This window comes from Grampus griseus (assembly GCF_964374135.1).
Source record: "Grampus griseus genome assembly, chromosome: 6".
Taxonomy (NCBI): Eukaryota; Metazoa; Chordata; class Mammalia; order Artiodactyla; family Delphinidae; genus Grampus; species Grampus griseus.
This window is the reverse complement of record NC_139000.1, coordinates 17,665,955-17,687,988: the sequence shown is the minus strand read 5'-3', so window position 1 is coordinate 17,687,988 and position 22,034 is coordinate 17,665,955. Positions and strand designations below refer to the sequence as shown.

The following is a 22,034-nucleotide window of genomic DNA, read 5'->3' as shown; positions in this document are numbered from 1 at the left end:
TTTGTGTCTGTACCATACTGTTTTGATGACTGTAGCTTTGTAGTATAGTATGAAGTCAGGGAGCCTGATTCCTCCAGCTCCATTTTTCTTTCTGAGGGTTGCTTTGGCTATTTGGTGTTTCCATATAAATGTAAAAAAAAACCAAAACAATTTTGTTCTACTTGTGTGAAAAATGCCATTGGTAATTTGAGAGGGATTGCACTGAATCTGTAGATTGCCTTCGGTAGTATAGTCATTTTGGATATATTGATCCTCCCAATCCAAGCACGTGGTATATTCTTCCATCTGTTTGTGTCCTCTCTGATTTCTTTCATCAGCGTCTTATAGCTTTTAGAGTAGAGGTCTTTTGTTTCCTTTGGTAGGTTTATTCCTAGGTATTTTATTCTTTTTGGTGCAATGGTAAATGGGATTGTTTCCTTAATTTCTCTTCCTGAGATTTCATTGTTAGTGTATAGGAATGCGAGAGATATCTGTGTATTAATTTTGTATCCTGCAACTTTACCAAATTCATTGATGAGCTATAGTAGCTTTCTGATAGCATCTTTAGGATTTTCTGTGTATAATATCATGTCATCTGCAAACAGTGACAGTTTTACTTCTTCCTTTCCAATTTGGATTCCTGTTATTTCTTTTTCTTCTCTGATTGCCATGGCTAGGACTTCCAAAACTATGTTGAATAGAAGTGGTGACAATGGGCATCCTTGCCTTGTTCCTGATCTTAGAGGGAATGCTTTCAGATTTTCACTGTTGAGAATGATGTTTTCTGTGGGTTTGTCATATATAGCCTTTATTATGTTAAGTTTCCTCTATTCCCACTTTTCTGGAGAGCTTGATCATAAATGGGTGTTAAATTTTGTCAAAAGCTTTTTCTGCATCTATTGAGATGATCATATGGTTTTTATACTTCAGTCTGTTAATGTGGTGTATCACACTGATTGATTTGTGGATATTGAAGAATTCTTGCATCCCTGGGATAAATCCCACTTGATCCCGGTGTATGATCCTTTTAATGTATTGTTGGATTCGGTTTGTTAGTATTTTGTTGAGTATTTTTGCGTCTATGTTCATCAGTGATATCGGCCTGTAATTTTCTTTTTTGGTGGTATCTTTGTCTGAGTTTGGTATCAGGGTGATGGTGGCCTCATAGAATAAGCTTTGGAGTGTTCCTTCCTCTGCAGTTTTTTTGGAAGAGTTTCAGAATAATAGGTGTTAATTCTTCTCTAAATGTTTGATAGAATTTGCCTGTGAAGCTATCTGGTCCTGGACTTCTGTGTGTTGGAAGTTTTTTAATCACTGTTTCAATTTCAGTACTTGTGATTGGTCTGTTCATATTTTCTGTTTCTTCCTGGTTCAGTCTTAGAAGGTTGTAGCTTTATAAGAATTTATCCATTTCTTCTAGGCTGTCCATTTTATTGCCATATAGTTGCTTGTAGTAGTCTCTTATGCCCCTTTGTATTTCTGTGGTGTCAGTTGTAACTTCTTTTTCATTTCTAATTTATTGATTTGAGTCCTCTCCTTTTTTTTCTTGATGAGTCTGGCTAAAGGTTTATCAATTTTGTTTATCATCTTCTCAAAGAATCAGCGTTTAGTTTCACTGATCTTTGCTATTGTTTTCTTCATCTGTATTTCATTTATTTCTGCTCTGATCTTTACGATTTCTTTCCTTCTACTTACTTTGGGTTTTGCTTGTCCCTCTTTCTGTAGTTAATTTAGGTGTAAGGTTAGGTTGTTGACTTGAGATTTTTCTTGTTTCCTGAGATAAGATTGTATTGCTCTAAACTTCTCTCCTAGAACTGCTTTTACTGCATCCAAAGGTTTTGCACCGTTGTGTTATGTTGTCGTTTGTCTCTAGGTATTTTTTTTTAATTTCCTCTTTGATTTCTCCAGTGATCCATTGGTTGTTTAGTAACGTATTGTTTAGCTTCCATGTGTTTGTGTTTTTTACAGGTTTTTTCCCTGTACTTGATTTCTAATCCAGTAGTGTTGTGGTTGGAAAAGATGCTTGATATGATTTCTTAAATTTACCAAGGCTTAATTTGTGGCCCAAAATGTTATCTATCCTGGGGAATCGTCCATGAGCACTTGAGAAGAAAGGGTATTTTGCTGCTTTCAGATGGAATGTTCCATAAATATCAATTAAGTCCATTTGTTCTAATATGTGTCATTTAAGGCCTGTGCTTCCTTATTGATTTTCTGTCTGGATGATCTGTCCATTGATGAGAGTGGGGTATTAAAGTCCCCCACTATTACTGTGTTACTGTTGATTTCTCCTTTTATGGCTGTTAGCACTGGCTTATATATTGAGGTGCTCCTTTGTTGGGTGCATTTATATTTACAATTGTTATATCTTCTTCTTAGATTGATCCCTTGATCATTATGTAGTGTCCTTCTTTGTCTCTTGTAACAGTCTTTAAAGTCTATTTTGTCTGATATGAGTATTGCTACTCCAGCTTTCTTTTGATTTCCATTTGCATGGAATACCTTTTTCCATCCCCTCACTTTCAGTTTGTATGTGTCCCTAGGTCTGAAGTGTACAGGTTTTGGTTTTGTATCCATTCAGCCAGTCTGTGTCTTTTGGTTGGAGCATTTAATCCATTTACATTTGAAGTAATTATCAATATAAATGTTCTTATTGACATTTTGTTAATTGTTTTGGATTTGTTTTTGAAGGTCTTTTTTCCTCCCTTCCTCTTCTGTTCTTTTGTCTTGTGATTTGATGTCCATCTTTAGTTATGTGTTTAGATTTCTTTTTCTTTTTTGTATGTGTATATCTGTTGTAGAGTTTTGGTTTGTGGTTCCCGTGAGGCTTTGATATAGCAGTCTTTATATGTACAAGATTGTTTTTAGTTGCTGCTCTCTTAATTTCAAATGCATTTCCTATATCCTGCATTTGTACTCTCCTCTTCTCATTACAGCTGATTTTTATATCATATTTGTGTGTGGATGATTTTCTACCTTTACTTTATGTTTGCATTTACTCATGAGCTTCCCTATTCGTAATTTTCTTGTATCTTTTTGTGGCCTTTTCTTTTCTGCCTAGAGAAATTTGTTTAGGATTTGTTGTAATGCTGGTTTGGTGGTGCTGAATTCTCTCAGCTTTTGCTTGTCTGTAAAACTTTTGATTTCTCTGTCGAATCTGAATGAGATCCTTGCTGGGTAGAATAATCTTGGTTGTAGGTTCTTCCCTTTCATCACTTTAAATATATTCTGCAACTCCCTTCTGGCTTGCAGAGTTTCTGCTGAAAAAACAGCTGATAACCTTATGGGGGTTCCCTTGTATGTTATTTGTTGCTTTTAATATTTATTCTGTCTTTAACTTTTGTTAGTTTGATTAATATGTCCCAGCGTGTTCCTCCTTGGGTTTATCTTGTTCAGGACTCTCTGCACTTCCTGGACTTGAGTGTTTCCTTTCTCATGTTAGGGAAGTTTTCAGCTATAATCTCTTCAAATATTTTATCAGGCCCTTTCTCTCTCTCTCTTCTCCTTCTGGGACCCCCCCCCCCAATAATGTGAATGTTGGTGTGTTTAATGTTGTCCCAGAGGTCTCTGAGACAGTTCTCATTTCTTTTCATCTTTTTCTTTATTCTGTTCCATGGCAGTGATTTCCATCATTCTTTCTTCCAGGTCACTTATTTGTTCTTCTGCCTCAGTTATTCTGCTATTGATTCGTTCTGGTGTGTTTTTCATTCCAGTTATTGTATTGTTCATCTCTGTTCATTTGTTCTTTAAATCTTCTAGCTCTTTGTTAATCATCTCTCATAACTTCTTTGTCTGTTCCTCCATTCTTTTTCTGAGATCTTGGATCATCTTTACTGTCATTACTCTAAACTGTTTTTCAGGTAGGTTGCCTGTCTATCTCCTGTTCATTTAGTAGTTCTTGTAGGTTTGTGTCTTGTTCCTTCATCTGAAACATTTCTCTGCCATCTCATTTTGTCTAACTTTGGGTGTTTGTGGTCTCCTTTCTGGTGGTTGCAGGGTTATAGCTCCTCTTCTGGTGTGTGCCCTCTGGTGGTTGAGATTGATCCTGAGGCTTGTGCAGGCTTCCTGGTTGGGGGAACTGGTGTCTCCCCACTGGTGGGTGGAGCTGGGTCTTGTTCCTCTGGTGGGCAGGGCTGCGTCAAACGGTGTGTTTTTAGGTGGCTTTAGGCACCCTGTCTGCTGATGGGTGGGCCTGTGTTCCTATCCTGCTGGTTGTTTGTTTGGCCTGAGGTGTTCCAGCACTGAAGACTGTAGGCTGTTGGGTAGGGCCAGGATGTGAGGGCCAAAATGGGGACCTCCAGGAGAGCTCACACCAATCAGAGCCTAGGAGAGCCCCTATTCTCTGGGGCTTCTGCCACCAGTGTTATTCTCTCCCCCCCACCCCCGCCCAGTGAGCCACAGCCAACCCCTGCCGGCCCAGGAGACCCTCTAAGACTCGAAGGTAGGTCCAGCCCCAGCTCCTATGGGGTTACTGCTTTGTGCTGGGTCCCAGTGTACCCTCCAAGAGTGGAGTCTCTGTTTCCCCCAGTCCTGTGGAGTTCCTGCACTTGAGTCCCACTGGCCTTCAAAGCCAAATGCTTTGGGGCGTCTTCCTCTTGATGCCCGACCCCCAGGCTGGGAAGTTTGATGTGAGGCTCAGGATTCTCTTGTGGGAGAACCTCTACAATATAGTTACTTTCCAGTTTGTGGGTCACCCACCTGGCAGGTATGGGATTTGATTATCTTGTGAAACTGCCCCTCCTGCTGTCTCATTGTGGCTTCTTTGTCTTTGAATGTAAAATATCTTTTTTGGTAGGTTCCAGTCGTCTTTTTTATCGATGGCTGTCCAGCAGTTAGTTGTGATGTTGGTGTTTTCATGAGAGGAGGTGAGCTCAAGTCCTTCTACTCCACCCTCTTTTCCAGAGTCGAGAGACTGCTTTTAGTTTGGACGCCTGGGGCCTCTTTCCTCAGAACATGCTGTCCGTTATCCCCTTGATATCGGGTATGCAGGTACAGCGGCCCTTGTACGGTCCTGGGACACTGGCAGTAGGGCCTGGTGCCTGCTCGCAGATTTCCTAAGGGCGGGTGCTGAGTTCTCCTGGGACATCGGGGACAGGCTCCTGCGTGCAGGTCTCGTGGTGGTGGCCTGTGCCTGCCTCTGGAGCCCACGATGGCGGCAGTGACTCGCACCCGCCCCCAGAGCTCCTGTAGGTGGTGTCCTGTTGCCTGGGAGTGCTCACGAAGCTCTTACAGTGGTCCCGCCCCCTCCTCATGCATCCCCCCCCCAACAATAATGGTGCCTTGATTCTCTGGTGGGCCCCGTCTTCTTCTGAGTATACCCTTGGTTGCCACGGTCCAGCTCCTTCAGGCTGTCTCCAGACGGCCAACGCTGGTTCTCTCCCTGGGTCTGACCTCTGAAGCCTGAGCGTCAGCGCCCAGCCCCCACCTGCGCTAACAGAGGGGTGTTTTAGGCTACGGATCGCAGGGCAGCGGTGCCGACCTTCTGTGCAGGTTACGCTCCATTTTGCCGGCCGCAAACTAGTTGCTGTGCTCTCCTCCTAGGCTCTGAACCTCCCCCTCCATCCAGTCTGCTCTCCCCGCAGGGGAGGATACTTCCCAGCACGTGGAAACCTTTTCTCCTTCACAGCTCCCTCCCTGGGCCTCAGGCCCCATCCAGATTCCTTCTTTTTCTTGTTCCTCTTGTCCTACCTGGTTATGTGGAGGTTTTCCTGTCTTTCTGGAGGTCTGAGGTCTTCCGTCAACGTTTGGTAGCTGTTCTGTGAGAACTGTTCTACTTGTAGATGTATTTTTTAATGTTTTGTGGGAGAAGGTGAGCTCCACGTCCTACTCTTCCACCATCTCCATCCCCCCTCCAGGTGTGAGCATTTCTAAGGCCCTTGATACCTGTTACCAAACGAATACAGTGTGTCTCTTTCACTCCCTTGGAGTCAGCCTCTTTAATAGTGAACAGACAATGAAGTTTGTGTTCTAGAAGTTTGTGTAGAATTACGAAATGTTATTCACCTGACACCATCAGCTGGAGAAAGAGCAGCTCCAATTAAAAGAATTTTCCTACCAACTTACATACTAAAACATTAAAAAATAAAACTAATTTTAGTGGGAAACTTCCTTAAGTGGATTGTTATTTCTAGGGAGTACGTGGTAGGGACGTGAAGTCATGATTGAGGTTCAGGTGCAGATTCCAAATTATTACAGTCATTTGAATATATAGATATATATCTCAAATGGCCATTTTGACTCTATTTCTATACTGGGTTCAGCTACAGCAATTTCAGGCTCCAGGGCCCTGAGATGAGTGCTGTCTCTTTACTAAGGGACCCAGAGTTAGTTAGCTTTTTGCTGGTTCTGAAGATGCTCCCTAGTCTTTTTTCCCCCCCCCTTTTCTTTTCTACTCACATTATAAATGCAATTTTGGATTTTTGTGTTAAAAGATTACCTTCTCCCACTTTAAATTGTTGCTTCTTCCTGTCGGCCTAGGCCTCAGAGTGCAGGTGACCAGGCTCCCTCCGTGAAAGGAGATGTGTGTTCATGGAGTATCTCTATGGGCTGAGCACTGGACCAGGTTGTGTGCACATGGTAGAGTCCAGACAGACAGCATACCTACCCTTGTACAGCTCGCAGTATGTCTTGGGAGCCAGATTTTCAGCAGTGAGGTATACAGCTATGTATTTGATTACCTTTGCAGAAGGGACAATGAAGGAAAGGTGTGGGATCTTTTGGAGACCAGTGTGAAGGTCAGAGAAAGCTCCCCTGAGGAAGAGACATTTACACTGAGTCCTAAAGAATGAGTAGGAACTTTCCTGGTGAAGGTTGAGTAGTGGTTAGGGGCAGAGTGGAGACAGCTGTTGGAACTATGTGTGACCTGTGTATTAGAGAGCCAGATGACCTCTCTCATGGTGCACGTGGCTTTGTCATAGTTATTTGTTGTTCAGAAGTGTTTGGAACTTTCTTCAGATTCAAGACTCCTGGAAATCTGACCTCTGGAGAAGAAAGGTGATTCGAATTAAAGTCATATTCCTGCGATTTAAATTTCCCAACCTAACTTCTACGTAAACTCCAACTTCTTGGAACCTTTCTACTCTCTCATCCACAACCAATTATCCTTGCAGTGAGCTGCTGTACGGAGGTAGATAGTTGACAATAAGACGGAACACCCCTGAGTGAGTGGCCGCACATCAGACACTGCCAGACACTCATCCTCTGTTATCTTCCTAATGCTCATGTCAACCCCAGCCCCATTGCACAGGGGAGCCAGTTTGGGTTCAGACTACTTACAGGACTTGTTTGCAAATGCCAAGGCCCAAATTCGAACCCAGTTCTGTCTGACTGACTCACAAGCCCAGCTCTTTTCTTTCTCCTGCGTGGGGCTGAGTCTCAGAAGAGGAAAGCAGGTGGGGACAGAACCTTGTCCTCAGTGCACCTGGGCATGACCCTGCCTGTTCCAGTTGGAGACATTTCACTGTGGACCCAGACAGCCAGGGAACCCTGGGTGTGGGACCCCCTCCCCTTGAGAAGGAGAAAGCAGCTTTTCTCAGGAGCAGCGACAGGGTGGGGAATAGCTGAGGCTCCCAGCCTTACCAATCAATCCTGACTACCCAGACAGGAGTTTCCCCTGAACACAACAAAGTCCTGGTTTCTGCCTCCCGCTTCCACAGCAGGAAGCTCTCAGGGCAGGAGAGGGGCCAGAGACAGGCTTCCTTCCTCTCCTCCCCGTCCTTCACCTGCTAGCCTGTTTAAGTCCCACCTGTACCCTTGGCCCCAGTTCCATATTGTGGAAGTTCCCTGCCCGTGAACTCTGAGCCTGGTGCTCAGAATCTCATTGGCAGCACAGACTGACTCATGCACCTTCCCAAGTGACAGTAATTGAGCACTTACCACGTGCTTGGCCATGGGTTAGAATCTCTGTGCATATTATTCCATTTAGATTCCAGAACCGTCCAACAAAGTACACATTTGAGACTCAGGTGGAATCACTTGTACAGGTGGCCGATCTCTGTGTAGGATTTAGGATTTCCTGACTCCAAGCAAATAATAGTAGTTACTGTTTTTCGAGAGCTCACTGTTTACCAAGCATAGTGTCCCCTGTTCTCACATGTGTCATTGCATTTCATCACTACAGTAGCCTTGTTGTAGGTGTGGTCTCTTTTATCTTCACCTTATAGATGATGCAGCTGAGGCTTAGAAGGGTTGAGGCCATACAGCCAGTAAGTGGTCGAGCTGAGACACAAAGCTCGGGACTCTGCGCCGCACAGCACCTGCCTCTGACCCCCGTTCTGAGCATCTAGTTGCAATGGGCTTGCACCGTGCCCTTCCTTCAGTGGATGGGCCTCTTGCTTTCCTGGTCCTCCTGGCCTGGGTCCTAGGTATGCACTTCCTCCTGGACTGCCTTCCTGCCTCCTCTCCCCCTAAACCTCTCCCCAGTCCCCAGAGCTGGGGCCTCCTCCCGGTCACTTGGGCCAGAATGATGTCTGTCTGCTCTCTCCAGCCTTCCTCCCCTTGTCTGTCTGTATAGACACCAGCTGTTCCCCACGTTTGCCTTGTGGGGTGACCTGGGCCCCGCTGGCCGACAAGAGCAAGACAGTGCAGGAAACTCCATCCGACAGGGGTGACCAGCTTCCTGCCCAGACACCTGTGTGCAGCTCAAGGCAGGCAGGAAGGGGAGGGGCTCAGCTGCTCACATGCCAGCTTATTATTTTCATGCCAGCTTATTATTTTCCTGTTGGAGCCCTGAGTCTAGAATACAGAGCAGATTTCCAGAACGGTTGCTTCAACAGTTTCCCCTTGTAACAATAACAAAAACATATTCATTTCTAATTGAAATCATTCTAAGTAAGCATGTGTTGGGGGTGTAAGGGAGGAAGGAGAGACAACCTTAAAACATTGGACATACCAGGGCTTTCTAAGGCGTGGTGGCCTGGAACACTGGTTACGGTCATGTCTCGGGCGGCTGCTAAGAGACTGATTCTGGAAGATGTCTGGGGAGTCGGGATGTAGTCCCAGTTCGACAGCTTAGCTCTGAGGCCTTGGGCACCAGGTTCATCAGGTTTTTCTCTCTTGATGTTTGGATTAGATTCATGTCTAAGGACCCTCCACAGGGCTTCCTGAGTGAGGTGGTGAGTGAACAGGAGCTTGAGGGCTGATCAGGGCTGGGCTCAGGGCAGAACGAAAGAAATAAGCCCAGGAGCATGTTTCAGCACCGGACGGCACACCCAACTGATGACATTAAATGAAGGGTTGCCACATGCCTTTGCTAATCTAAGTGAAAACCTGTTTGTTTTCTTGAGAAAGGGCATGAAACCCAAATGTAGTCCACTGGTCCAAGGAGGCTAGCGATTCTATAAGATATGGGAAGATAACCAAAAGCATGAGATGGAAAGCAGCCGTCTTAGCAGAGCTGATAAAGGGTTGGATGTTGAGTTGCAGAGTTGGGGATATACATCAACAGGTCTAACATCTCAGCTTAGCAGCCAGAATGGTCATCAGAAAAGAAGTCAGGCGGCCTCACACCTCCATGCACAGCCCTTCCGTGCCCCTCCATTTTACCAGAGTGAAAACCAGTCCTCCTGATGATGGCCTGCGTGCTCTGCCCACCCCCAGACCTCTCTGCCCTCACCCCCCACCATGGGTGGCTTGCCCCACTTCACCCCAGCCCTCTGGACTCCTTGCCATCCCACACACAGGCCAGGCATCCTCCTACCTTCCAGTCTTCACCATTAGCTGTGCTTTTGGCCAAGAACATTCTTCTCCGTTCATCCTCATGACTCACTCCAAGTCTTTGCCCAAGTGTTGTGTTCGCAATGTGCCCCACCCTGACCACCCACCTTACATCACCTCTGGCACTCCCACACCCGTTTACCTTGGCTTCCATGCTTTCTTCCTTCCATAACACATCACTTCGGCACATACTGTAAAATGTATTTATTATTTATCGTCTGGCAGTCTCTATACCTCTTGGCTGCTGGCATGAAAATCTCATGAGAGCAAGAAGGTGCATTTATTTTGATCACTGTTATATCCCAAGTTCTGGTGCCCCCCACTGCTGAGAACCTGCTGTGTGATAGATACCGTGCTAGGCCACGAGCGAGATGGACCTGGGCCTATCCATGCTGTGCTCGTATCTTGGGGACCAGTGGCCAGGCATTAAGAGCACAGTAAATGCTAATGGAGACACAGCAATTGAGGAGCGTCAGTGCAGCTTCCTAGAGAAAGGCAACATCAGGTGAGACATGGAAGGTGCCGTAGGTCTTACTCAGGTAAAAGAAGTAGGAGGAGGGCCAGAGATAAAGATGAGAGAGAAGAGTATTTCTGGTAGAGGGCAGAGTCTGTGAAAAGCCCAGAACAAGGGAACACATTAAGGAAACCCTAATCCCTGAATATGGCTAGAGCACAGTGCAAGAGGGGAACGGGTGAGAGAGGTGAGACTAGAGGCATGAGCAAGGCTTTTATAAACCATGCTGCGGAATTTGAACTGTATCCAGGGAGCAGTGATTTTAAGCACTGAACCAGCCTACAGGATCCTAAAAGGCTTCCTGGAAGAGGGGACGGATGTGCTCAACTTGTAAGATTAGTAAGAGATAACAGGCAAATGACTAAGAAGTAGACTAATCTCCTTGTCCAAAATTCACTGCTTCCTGGAGTATTAATGATTTCCCCCATTTAGGGTGTAGCTTTGACTTTTTCCTGTGGGTGAGTTAAACACTCATTTCAACTTGATCCTATGAAAGGAATCAGACCTTTCTATCCCCCCAAATTATTATCCATTGTCAATGCCATCACCACTGTCACCATCACCAGCATTATTTACTGAGCACATACTATACACCATGCACTGTGCAAGTGCTTTTACTTGAATTTTATACTTTATCCAAAATACTTCTCTGTGGCAGGACTGTTATTTCCCCCATTTTATAGACAAACTGAAGTTCCCCCCCACCCCACCCAGCTTCCCCTCCGGCCAAAAGAAGTAACTTGCCTACTAGCATACGCTACTACATGACTAACAGTGCAAGGAATCAAAGCCAAGTCTTCTCATCTAGCCTGGTGTGTTCCTCCACTTTACCCATGCTTTTTCTCCATTCTCTCCTCCACTTACCCACGTTTAAACAAGCTTCTGTGTTCTTTGACTGCTGCATGCCCCGTGCCAGACACAGATCTACCCTACCCCAAAGGAGCTTGCAGGGGAGCCCTCATCCTCAGCATCAGGCCTTGGTCTACTTGATGTCATCAAGTCTTTCCACCAACGCTATGAAGCCCCCCAGACTCACTGTGGTACAGTGACTCACCCAGGACCCCACGGTGGGTGGGTGGACAGCCAGGCTTTCTGACCGTCAGTGCAGGATGCCTCCTGCTGCCCCACACTGCACAGTCTCTGCCTGTGACCTCCCTGTTGAGTCTGATTCAGAATTCAGCCTCAGACAGACCTTCAGCCAGGGCCCTGTGGCGTTTGCCAGGCTGCATTCCTGAGCCGCTCACACACGCGGGCGGAGGTGTTATCCTGGGCAGCTCACCCACTGGGAGAAACCCCTGTGCTGAGCACCATCTCCAGCCTAGAGGAAAAAGAGAGAATCCTGGCCTTTAGTCACCGACCTGGGCTTGTTGACAGAATCCCAGAGTGGGTGGCCAAGCCGTTTATGGGACAGCCTGGCCACATGGTGCTGGGAATCCCAGATGTAAACTGGCCACCGCGGCACTGGTGCCGTGGGTGGTATGTTTTCTTGGGAGGTTGTCTGGGGGATAAGGTGGGAAGCTGCCTGGGGAATCAGGGCATCTGGGAATCGGGCTGAGAGCCGGCTTTATCAGGATGGGACTCTTCTCTCCATATCAGTTTCTCCCTCTGTGAAAAGGGGAACCTGACTCCCATTCTACCTGCCCCGTGGGGGTGGTGCCGAGGGGCGGTTACAAATGGGTGCAGATGCCAAGCCAGTGACTCACCGCTTTGCATCTTCGTTTCCTCTGAGACGTAAAACGAGGATAGTAAGAATAGCTGCCTTATTAGTGTTGCTGGGAAGAGTGAGTAACTGGGTGCCAGGCACAGAATAAGGGATGAAAGGCCAGTGGCTGTGAAACAGACCACGCGGCGGTCAGCCGGGTCGGGGTGTGAAGAGGTGCCTTCCCCTTCCTCTCACTTGCTGACAAGCTCTCAGTGTTTGCAGCGGGGGGGGTTAGAATCCTGCAGCATCTACTAAGTGAGGCCCAGGGCAAGTTAGTTTCTTTTTAAACATGCTGAAGCCTCTATTTTCCCATCTGTAAGCCTTCCGAGGTTGTGTGGAACCCATGAGCTAGCACACGGGAATCACCCAACACGCGGACAGCCTCCGGAGGGGCCCGTGTGTATGTGTGTGTACAGTGGTGTTCACAGCCTCGAACCTGGACAGACAGGCTTCCCCGTCTCTTCCAGGTCAGACCTGGGAACACCTGGGGGAGTGGGCAGGGCTGGCGATATCCACCCTCTCTTCCCCATTGTAGGCCCTCGATCAGTGAAGTCACCTGGGAGGAGAGGAGCCCCCCCCCCCCACACCCCTCGCCAGGCAGGCCCTGAACAGGCAGTTCACTGAGAGGCTAGAGGAAGGGCAAGGTGCCGGTGCAGGTCCTCTGCACGGGGACCTCCACGAGCTGGTCTGGAAGCAGCATTGCTTCACTGGCTTCGCAGCAGAACGCTCGTCTCACAGAGGGGAGTCCAAGTCCGCAGGTGCCAAGGACCTGCCGAAAGCCGTGCAGCGCTGCCTTCCAGGCCCCTAGCGAGCTGCGTCTACAAGCATGTGGGGGGCCACAAGGAGAACCTGGATCTTTTCCCTGAGACCAAACCTTCTAGACTTCGTTGTGTTCTGACCGAAATTCCTTCCCTTAGGTTCCAGACCCATTTCTTTAGGGAAACGCTGAAACTCCCTGGGCTGGCCCAGGGAGGAAAGCAAATGGTCACACTATGCTCTCACAGCCAGACTGGCCAGACGGGCCTGAGAAGCTAACGGGTGTAGGGCCCTGCCAGCCGGTAGCTTTGGAGAAGCCAGTGGAACTGCAGATGGCAGAAAGGGGAACGTGTAAGACACAAAGCTGTGGAGAAAGTCTGCATTTCTCCATCTTTTCTGCCCAGGGCATTGCCTTCTGCCTTTCTCAGACTGTGAAGGATTTTCAGACAGAGGGAAGGTAGAGATCATTAAAATCAACTCTTAATGTACAGATCGACAGGGAACCTGAAGCCCAGAGAAGGGAGGTAACTTGTACAAAGTCACACAGCACATGAGTGCAAGAACAGAAGGCCCCGTGACTTGTATTTTTCCTGTATATTTGCGCATTCATATGTCGTTCCATCCGTGGGTCCATTGAATGCCTGCCATATGGTAGATAAAGACTCAGTTCAACGGCAGACAGACATGGTCCCTGCCCGGACTGCCCTGGCACACAAGCGCAGAAGTGATTCCGCACAAGAATGGTGTAAGGAGAGGAGGCTGGGATATGGGATGAGCATGATGGTGCCGTCTCTGGCCAGACTAACGAGGGAGGAGGCGGTGCTTGAGATACGACCTGGCACAGGAAGAGGAGCTGGCCAGGAAAAGAGAGGAGCAGGAATGGCTGCAAAAGCAGGAAAACACCAGTAAATAAAGCCACCGAGAGTGAGGGGACCAAGGGAACCAGGTGAGGTCTGAGAAGTGTGGAGACCACGCAAGGCCTTGAACTCTTGCTAAGGACTTTGTGTCGTACTCCGAGAGAATCTGTTGCATGTTTGCCTGTGTGAGGCGCAGCAGGAAGCGTGAGACATAGACCAGATGTGAAGCCGTCCCTAACGAATCGAGGAGCCCAATGGGAAAGAGTTAGTTGCAGAGAAAACTAACTGTGCAGAAGACATGCGCGGTAACTGGGTCATCTTAACGTTAGCATGGGCAGGAGGATGGGTTTTTGCCTCTTTCATCTTTGCTCACAACCATATGAAATACATTTTTTAAAAAATCATTTAAAAAATGATCTACCTTTTGTAGACGCAGAAACTCAGGGTGATGGCGGTGAAGGGGTTTTTCCCAAAGTTGTTCAGCGAGTATGACGCAAATGAGGATGCTAATCCAGGCCTCTCGGCTCACATGGTGGTGGTCTCCCCACTGGACCTCAGCTGTGAGATTTGGACGTGGCTCTGCCCTCAGTTTCCCCACACGGACTAGAGGGTTTTCTCTAGGTCTCTTCCAATTCTAACATTCTCTGCTTGTCTTAGAGGTGAAGAAGTTGCAGAGGAATGCTCTAGATCAGACGGTACCACCTGTGCATAGGCATGGAGGCTAGGAAGTGTCCTGAACAGGGCACAGTGAGCAGTTGTAAGCAGCAAGGCAGGCTCTGCATGGAAGCAGCTCCAGGGATACTCACCATGGCCTCACGCACCTGTGAGCTTAAACTGAAAAGAGAAACAAGTGCACTAGCCTGAGCACAGTGAGAGAGTTGGAGAGAGATGGAGAGGCAAACAGGCCTGCATTCGTATTCTGTGGCTTAGGCCCTGGGGAAACAAGAATGAACACGGCTGACACAGTCCCCGTCCCGCTAAGCGAGACGGCATGCGGCACGCACTGCCTGCTAGGGGTTTTCCATTGGTTAGTTCATTACCCCTTGTCACCACCTCTGGAGGTGTGTGCTTTCATCACTCCCATTTCATGACGGAGTTAACTGAGGCTCAGAGAAATTGTCACGTGCTCAAGGTCACACCTCAGTTAGGTGAGAGAGCTGGGGCTTCTGCTTCAATCTTCCTGTTCATTCCTACATTTTAAATTGTTGAAAAGTTGCAGGGTGGAGAGAGGTTGGGAGGGAGACAGGGAGGGTGGGCACAGGGGCAGAGAGAAAAAGAATTATAGAGAATGAGCCCACAGGCTAGAGAGACAAAGATGCTCTCCAGGCCTGTGTGAGCACTCGAGACCCTTCCCCGGGCAGGAGGCAAATGAGGTCATTAAATCCATCTGTGCAGATGGGGGACCCTCTGGGGGAAGTTATATGCAAATGTCACGATGCAATGAGGTGAAATCCACTCGCGTCAGCCTAGGCTGGGGCTCAAGCAGGGACAGCACTGCGCTCTTTGGAAAGACAGATCCTCCGCTGTGTGGGGAGGACATTCACTCTACTGGGTTCTTTCTCACTGTTTCTAGAAAGGACAGCCAGCCCAAGGTCACACCGCGTGTGAAGGGATGGACTCGGAACTGAAACATGGGCCTCTCACTTTCTCTTTTTAAATTTCTTTTAATTTTTTTCTAACCTTCATTTTATATATATATATATATATATATATATATATATATCTCGAATTGTCATGTTGTATGCCTCTCGCTTTTTCCCATGCTGAAATCCGCTCCTGAGATCCTTCAACCAAATTTTCTGCAAAAGTCTCTCTGTGAAATGTTCCCCACCAGGATTTAAGCCCCCTAGAAGGTGGTCTGAGCTTGCTGACAAATGCTTTTGTTGTTTTCATTGTTGCCTCTCAAAATCAAAATTACCGATATATGCAGAGAGTTATGTTTTCTTAAAAGACCTTGTCACATCCTTTATATCACTTGATCACCACAACAGCCCTATAAGTTAGATATTCCATTGTACAAGTCTATTAACCAACTCTGGTGTAGTACATTACAATTTTTCACCCATGATTTCATTCGGCCCTCAGAGTCCACAGTGCAAGGTCTGTCTTATTCTACTGATTCCACAGCTAGGAACCTGGGGCTCTGGGGGAGGTTGCTTTTTCTACTTTAAATACAAGATTTGTCACTTATTACTTTGGGCAAATGCCTGCCCCTTTCTCCGCCTCAGTTTCTCCTATAAAAGGGTGACTGTTTTAGTGTCTATCTTACAGAGTTGTCAGAGGATTCAGTGTTTTCCTGTTTGGAAAGCATTTAGCGCTTTGCCTGACCTGTAATAAATGCCCCTGAAAATGGGAAGTGCTATGATAATGACCATGGTGACCTTGATAAAAGTTATCACGGGGCTAGTAAGAAGCAGAGTCATGTCTTGAATCTGCTGCTCCCCAAATCCAGTGATCTGCCCTCTGCCCTGCACTGCCTCTCTGGAATTTGCCGTTCTGGCCTCAACCACCTGGCTCACTTCTTCTATCTTTCTCTCTGCAGGTCACCCCCTTCCCTATGTCTTGTGACCTACAGGGTGACTGTGCTTGTCGGGACCCCCAGGCCCAAGAACACAGCCGGAAAGACCTCCGAGGATACAGCCATGGCTAAGCAAGGACAAGGAGTTGTCAAAGAATTCCCAATGCCAGGACCCGCATCCCTTTGGTATTGATTTCACAGTCAGCTGCTCAACGGAATGGCCTCTCCACACCAGGGATCCTTAGCACCCAACCGGTCTGCCTTTAATTTCACCCAGGAAGGACTCGTAGTGGGGGCACGTGAACCAAGTCTCGCCATGCTGAATGACGGAATGGAATCCCATCCCAAAGTCTTAGACGGACTGCATATACGGCGTGCAGTCCCTGAGCCTCCTAAAATTCTAACCGTTTGTCACACAACCACAGCAAGAAACATGTATGTAGGAGTTACGTATCTAGGAGTGTGCCCACCTGCGGTTAGTAGGTGTGCCTGCGTACGCACCTGCGCGAACACCCGCGTGAGGGCAGTTTTGGAGACGGAGCAGAGAGAGACTGGGGCAGACTCAGTCTTTCCTCTCCCGGGCTCCTAGCCGACACTGTCCTTGGGAGAAAGAGAGTTAGAGAAACTGCCAGGACCAAGTGTTGAAATGCTAAGATAGCTCACAGCCTGTGGCTTACAATATGGAAGGTGTGCACAAGGGTGCAGTCCTTCGGGATTGGACGTGAAACGGTCTCTGATCACCTACCTTCTAGGGAAGTAGGACCCAGGAAGAGGTAAAGAATCCAAGGTATGCAAAGCCCCCGAATTCTTCCGCTGCCATGGGGGATTTTACCCCAACTCCAGGGTTCGAGGCCAAGCTGGAAATGGCTTAGGATTGCAATGTCAAGGTATTATAACAGCCCCCTGCTTGAGGCTTGAGGCCATAATATCCATCCCATTCCCCAGATCTTGCCTTGGGACCACATTTGCTGCTACTTTTCCGGCTGCTCTATCCTATACATTGAGTACCCCAAGATGGTAGGACTAGGTTAGGAAAAACCCCACACAACCAAACAGTCTGCCTTAAAAGTGACCCACATTTTTCCACAGCTCCTCACCTCTTAGCCCTTCTGCAAGAGAAGACCCCTCATAGGCCCACGTGGTGAGAAGTGAAGTCCCCCAGGGGTGGGCTTCTCATTCTGGAAGGGAACTGAGGGACTTAAGATGCTGGAACCCTCACTGAGAGTCCAGAATGTCTAAGCCAGTGTTAGATCTTATAACCAAGTGGAACAGTGTTAAATTTCTATGATGTCGGAGCCCTCCAGAGACTGCTGGAATTTTAGGGACTCTTGAGTGATCATCCTTATCCAAGCCTTCCTGCCCCTCCAGGCTAGAGCAGGCTTTGGGTCTGAGGACCTCACTGCTGCCCCGAGCAGCTAGAGTCCTGGGACAGACAACCGTCTTGGATGGGATCTGTCTGGACCGTGTTCCAGAGGGGCTGTCAGAGGGAAGCCAGAGTTCACAGCCTCGGTCCCCAACACCCCAGCACGGCCATCGTGCTTTCCACAGTCTTCCAGCTCCCGGTACCCCAGCCACACCTGTGGTGGGGCAGCCCTTCCCTCTCTCCTGAGCTCAGCCTCCAAAAGTTAAGAGGAAATTAGCCAAACACGCATAAAAGCCTCCACCTCTTTGGGGTCCTCTTTGCCTCTGTTCAGCCAGTTACCTGTCCACTCCTTTTGAATTAATATGGGAAGAGGTGAATCCAGAATGAGGTGGAGAGAATGCTTAAGTTTGACGTGATTTTTGAAACTGAGAAAGTGAGGTGATGGGAGTATCTAAACTAGATATATCGCGTAAAGATTGCTACAGATCATCTCAAGTCTAGTGAACCAACAAAAACAAAGTTTAGCATAGAAATGGAAAATACTAGGCACATGGGCTGACCTTCCTCATTCCTGCATCTGACGCAGGCGTTGTTAATCAGCTATAGCCCTTTTTCCAGGGACCAAAAATAACTTCAGAAACCTTCTTACTGTATCACTCCCAACAGCAATTACCTACTGATCAAGAACACTTGAGAAGATATCTATTGGCCATCTGTGGTCTGTTATATTAAGAAATATATCAAGGTGCTTTTTGCACAGGTGCCCACAAATAAGGATGCAGTGCTTGGGTAGTTTTGTGTGGCTTGTACCATATTACAGACTCTGAGATTGAGTTCTAGGCTCTCCACTGTTAAGGCCTGGCTCAAATCCTTTATATTTCCTCTTACAAACTTATATCTCATTTATATTCAGGGCATTTTTTTCCTCTAATTACCAGGGCCAATCCTTGGCAAAATAATAATAATCATATAAGCATTGATCCCATTTTGTACCCCTCTCCAATATCTTAGAACTCTTGCCAACTCTTAAAGCCCCTCTTCTGCCCTAGCTGAGTTATCAACCTGGGTGGTGCTAGCTAGGAAGGAACAAACTAAGAAAGATAACAGAGTCAGCCCTCCCAGTTGCTTTTTTTACATCAGTAAGTAGTGCAAAGCCTTGGAGACCCAAAGACAACATTACTAACGGTGGGGTGGCAGGAATCACAGAAGAACCTCACCAGCTTCCCTGAAATCGACTCCCATGCTCTTTCCTCCTTCACTTGCACACACACTTCAGCTGAGAAGAGTTTCCTGAAGGCTGACTTCTACCTTCAGATTCTCGGGTTGATCGAGCCCTTACGAGCAAAGAGCCTTCCAGTCTCCTCCTTGCCATCATTCAAACCTGTTACTCACAGATTCATATTTGCCAAGGATATTACGTGGGAGAGGCTGCTTGACTGACAGCCCTGGGCCCACATGCAAGGTGTCATTAATAGGCCCTTCTCAAACCTTAGTGGAGGACAGTCAGCTCTGTTCAGGCAATGCACTGATTCTCGGTTTCATTTCCTTTCTGGGGATAAACTCAGTATCTCATCCCCTGATCATCATCTCCAGTTTAGGACAGTGGAGTACTCACAAGGAGGAAGCTCTGAAACACTGTTGTCTGTCAGCAGCTCAGAGGTCCTAAAGCACTTGGAGGTTCTGAAGATGTATTAGCTTCTTCAGAACTTGGAAGTTCTGAAGAAGTATTAGCCTGTTAACATCAAGAAAGAAACGATAAGGTGGACAGTTCTCCAAGCCTTCTCTTAGGAAGACTTTCCAAGCCGCAACCCTGCTGGCTGCCAGAGGACTTGCATGACCCCCCAGATTCTGTGCCAGCCACCTTTTAAGGGAAGACTGTCCATGGGAAGTCCATTCTGGTGGCTGAATTGGGGTGTATGAAAGGGAGAGATCAATGACTGTAAATAGTAAGGCTCTGAAGATGGAGGGTATCAGCTGCTAGTCCTGGCTTCAGCATGTTGAGTCACTGCCTAGACAGTCCTCTTGGTCTTCTTCCCACCTTGGCCAATGCTTCAATGCTATTTGTTGAAAATAATTCTTTGAGACAGATTTCGGCTACCTCCCTTCCAGGTTTGATTTAACTTGGTTCTAACTGTCAATTTGTTATAGGTCTTACCTGTGTTAAGGAAGGAAAGAAAGGAAGAAAGAGAAATAGAGAAAGGAAGGAAGGAAACCATAAATTCAAGTGAACAGTTTGTTTTGTTGTTTTTTTTTTCTGGAACTACTTCAAGTCGGAAAATAAAAAGAAGAAATTGATGGTGACAGGGCTGTACAGATAGAGATTAATAGAAGATAAGGAGATTAAAAGTAAATAAAATGCATGATTAAAAATAAGAATTTTTTAAAAAACCTATTTTTGTGCTTTCTACAGACTCAGTAGGTAGACACAAGCATAAAGGTTTCCCTAGCAGGAGTAGAGTGGGATTTTATATTGCTGTCTGTTTTTTTCTGTACATTGTGGTAGGTCCAGGAAATAAGGCATCTTTCCCCTTAATATGTAGTTGTTGTTTGGCGGGGTGGGGGGGGCATTTTGTCTATCTGTTTGGTGTCAATCAGTGATAGCAGGGAATGGGGAGGGCTTGAAACTGGTTTTTCCAAATATTAAGGGGACATATTGTGTCACACTTTTCACATTATAAAATGTTTGTATTTACCATTAGAGCACTGGGCTTTATAAAGTCTGCACTTAGAATCACACTGCACAGTCCACTTTCCTAAAAAGCTGCTACATGACCAGACAGGTAATTCCCATGGTTTTTGAGAAACAGAACAAACAAAGCAAACAACAAACATAAAACTAAAAAGCCTGTTCTTGTAATTTGCTCAAGTTTCGCCAAATTCCTACCCATTGTTTGATCTTTAAAAGAAATGTGTAATAGCCAAGAGAGGAATTGTGTCCCTAGAGTAAGAACACAGAATTCTTGACTCCAGGCAGCAGTTTGCTCAGTGATCTTGAACAAGTCATCATATTGCTTCTCCATTTGCCTCAGTTTCTCCAGCTGCAAAATGGGGATACTACTACTTACCTACCTCACAGTGGGAGGGCGGGGATTGTGAGGCCCTGAGGTTTTAAAGGGGCTGTGGCAATCTGTGAGAGCCAAGGCTTGACACAAAGTCTATGGGTTACTTTTCAAGAATGCACAGGCCCATTGGCCACTTAAGAAAGACAGGGAGTGCTCATTTGATATATCAAGGAATAAAGGTGGAGCTCCTAGATTAGAATCCACCTTAAGAGAGAGGCTTGCATTTGAAAATATTTCACTTGTAGAGAAATTGGACTTTCTCCCCCTTATTCTGGCCTTTACCGGTTCTATAATTTGATTAAAAAAAAAAAAAAAGAAAAAGAAAACAGTGACTTCCTACCGTGTAAAAGTCAGCTTACTGCTTGTTCAAGACTTCTGGGCCATTTCCAACTTTATAGAGGAAGGGAGTCCCTAAAATCGCTTCTTCTTCTCAGACTTAAAATTCCACATCGAGTGTTCCATTAGAAAAAGATACAGCATTCTGAGTGCAGAGTCGGGGCTTCTTAAACTCTACACCAGCAGTCATTGAGGAGAAGTTTGAACAATTATTGACTTGCTTCCTTGGGTCTCTATAATCAATAACCTGTCCGCAGATATCTATCTATATAAAGATATTATATATAAATATAAATTTACATATATATGCACATGTATATATAGTTGTACATATATGTGTGTATATATATACTTAAATGTAATATTTACAAAATAAAACTGTGATCTCGTCTAGAGAAAATGTATTCATATTACAAACTGCTCTTCCATATTTATGTATCATATTATACCTTTTTATTATTGTTATAATTATTATGGGTATTTCTAATTATTATGATGTTGAAATCTGTTTCACATCTTCTGGAAACTACCAAAAAATGACTTTCCATTGATGTGCTTAAAATCTGTTCTCAAGAGAATTCTACTGGCCTACTATAAAAAAGAAAAAAAAAAAGAAAAAAGAAAATCTAAGCACCAAAAACAAAACACAATTCCAATCCTTTTTCTGTACCTCACGCGCATAAATTTGCTGCTCCTTTTTTGGGTTTTATTTTTTCCTGTTTATGTGTTTTTATGGATCTAAGTTAAGTCTTTCAGCAATATATAAAAATGTAAATAGTAAACTTTATTTATTAAGAATGTCATCTTTTTTAATTTATATTTACACAATTGTTCATCTAATTTATTTTTTCTATACGGTTTTAAATACTCAGACATATTTTGCTGTTCATGATATTTTTATCCTGTTCTCATGGATTTGTTTTTCCATACTGTTTTCTCTGGTCTCAATTACAGGTTAGATCTCACAAACAAATAATGTCAAAGACAGAAATATTTTGCCACTATTGATTACTATACCTTAAAAGTTCTATATTATGAAAATATATAATAGCTTGTATGCTTCAAAAGTAGTGGTGTGGTTTTTGTCTCTTGTGGAAATCTAAAAGACTCTCACATATACACACTAACATGGAAGAGAATCCCAGTGCCTAGAATTAGAAGATCAATGGTAGCAGGAAGTTGAAACTAATATACACCCAATCTTCTACAGAAATAATTCCTGAAGGCATCTAC

At 45.8% G+C, this 22,034-nt stretch overlaps 1 protein-coding gene across 1 annotated transcript in view; it reads left to right on the top strand.

The window, feature by feature from the left end:
• PAPPA (pappalysin 1) overlaps window positions 1-16,172 on the top strand; it is a gene marked incomplete at both ends in the record, with an annotated part of 250,394 nt that extends 234,222 nt beyond the window's left edge. The window contains one exon of the mRNA XM_082655786.1: window positions 16,065-16,172. Coding sequence (XP_082511912.1) covers window positions 16,065-16,172 — 108 coding nt within the window. The remainder of the gene's footprint in view (window positions 1-16,064) is intronic.
• Between the last annotated feature and the right edge of the window lie 5,862 nt (window positions 16,173-22,034).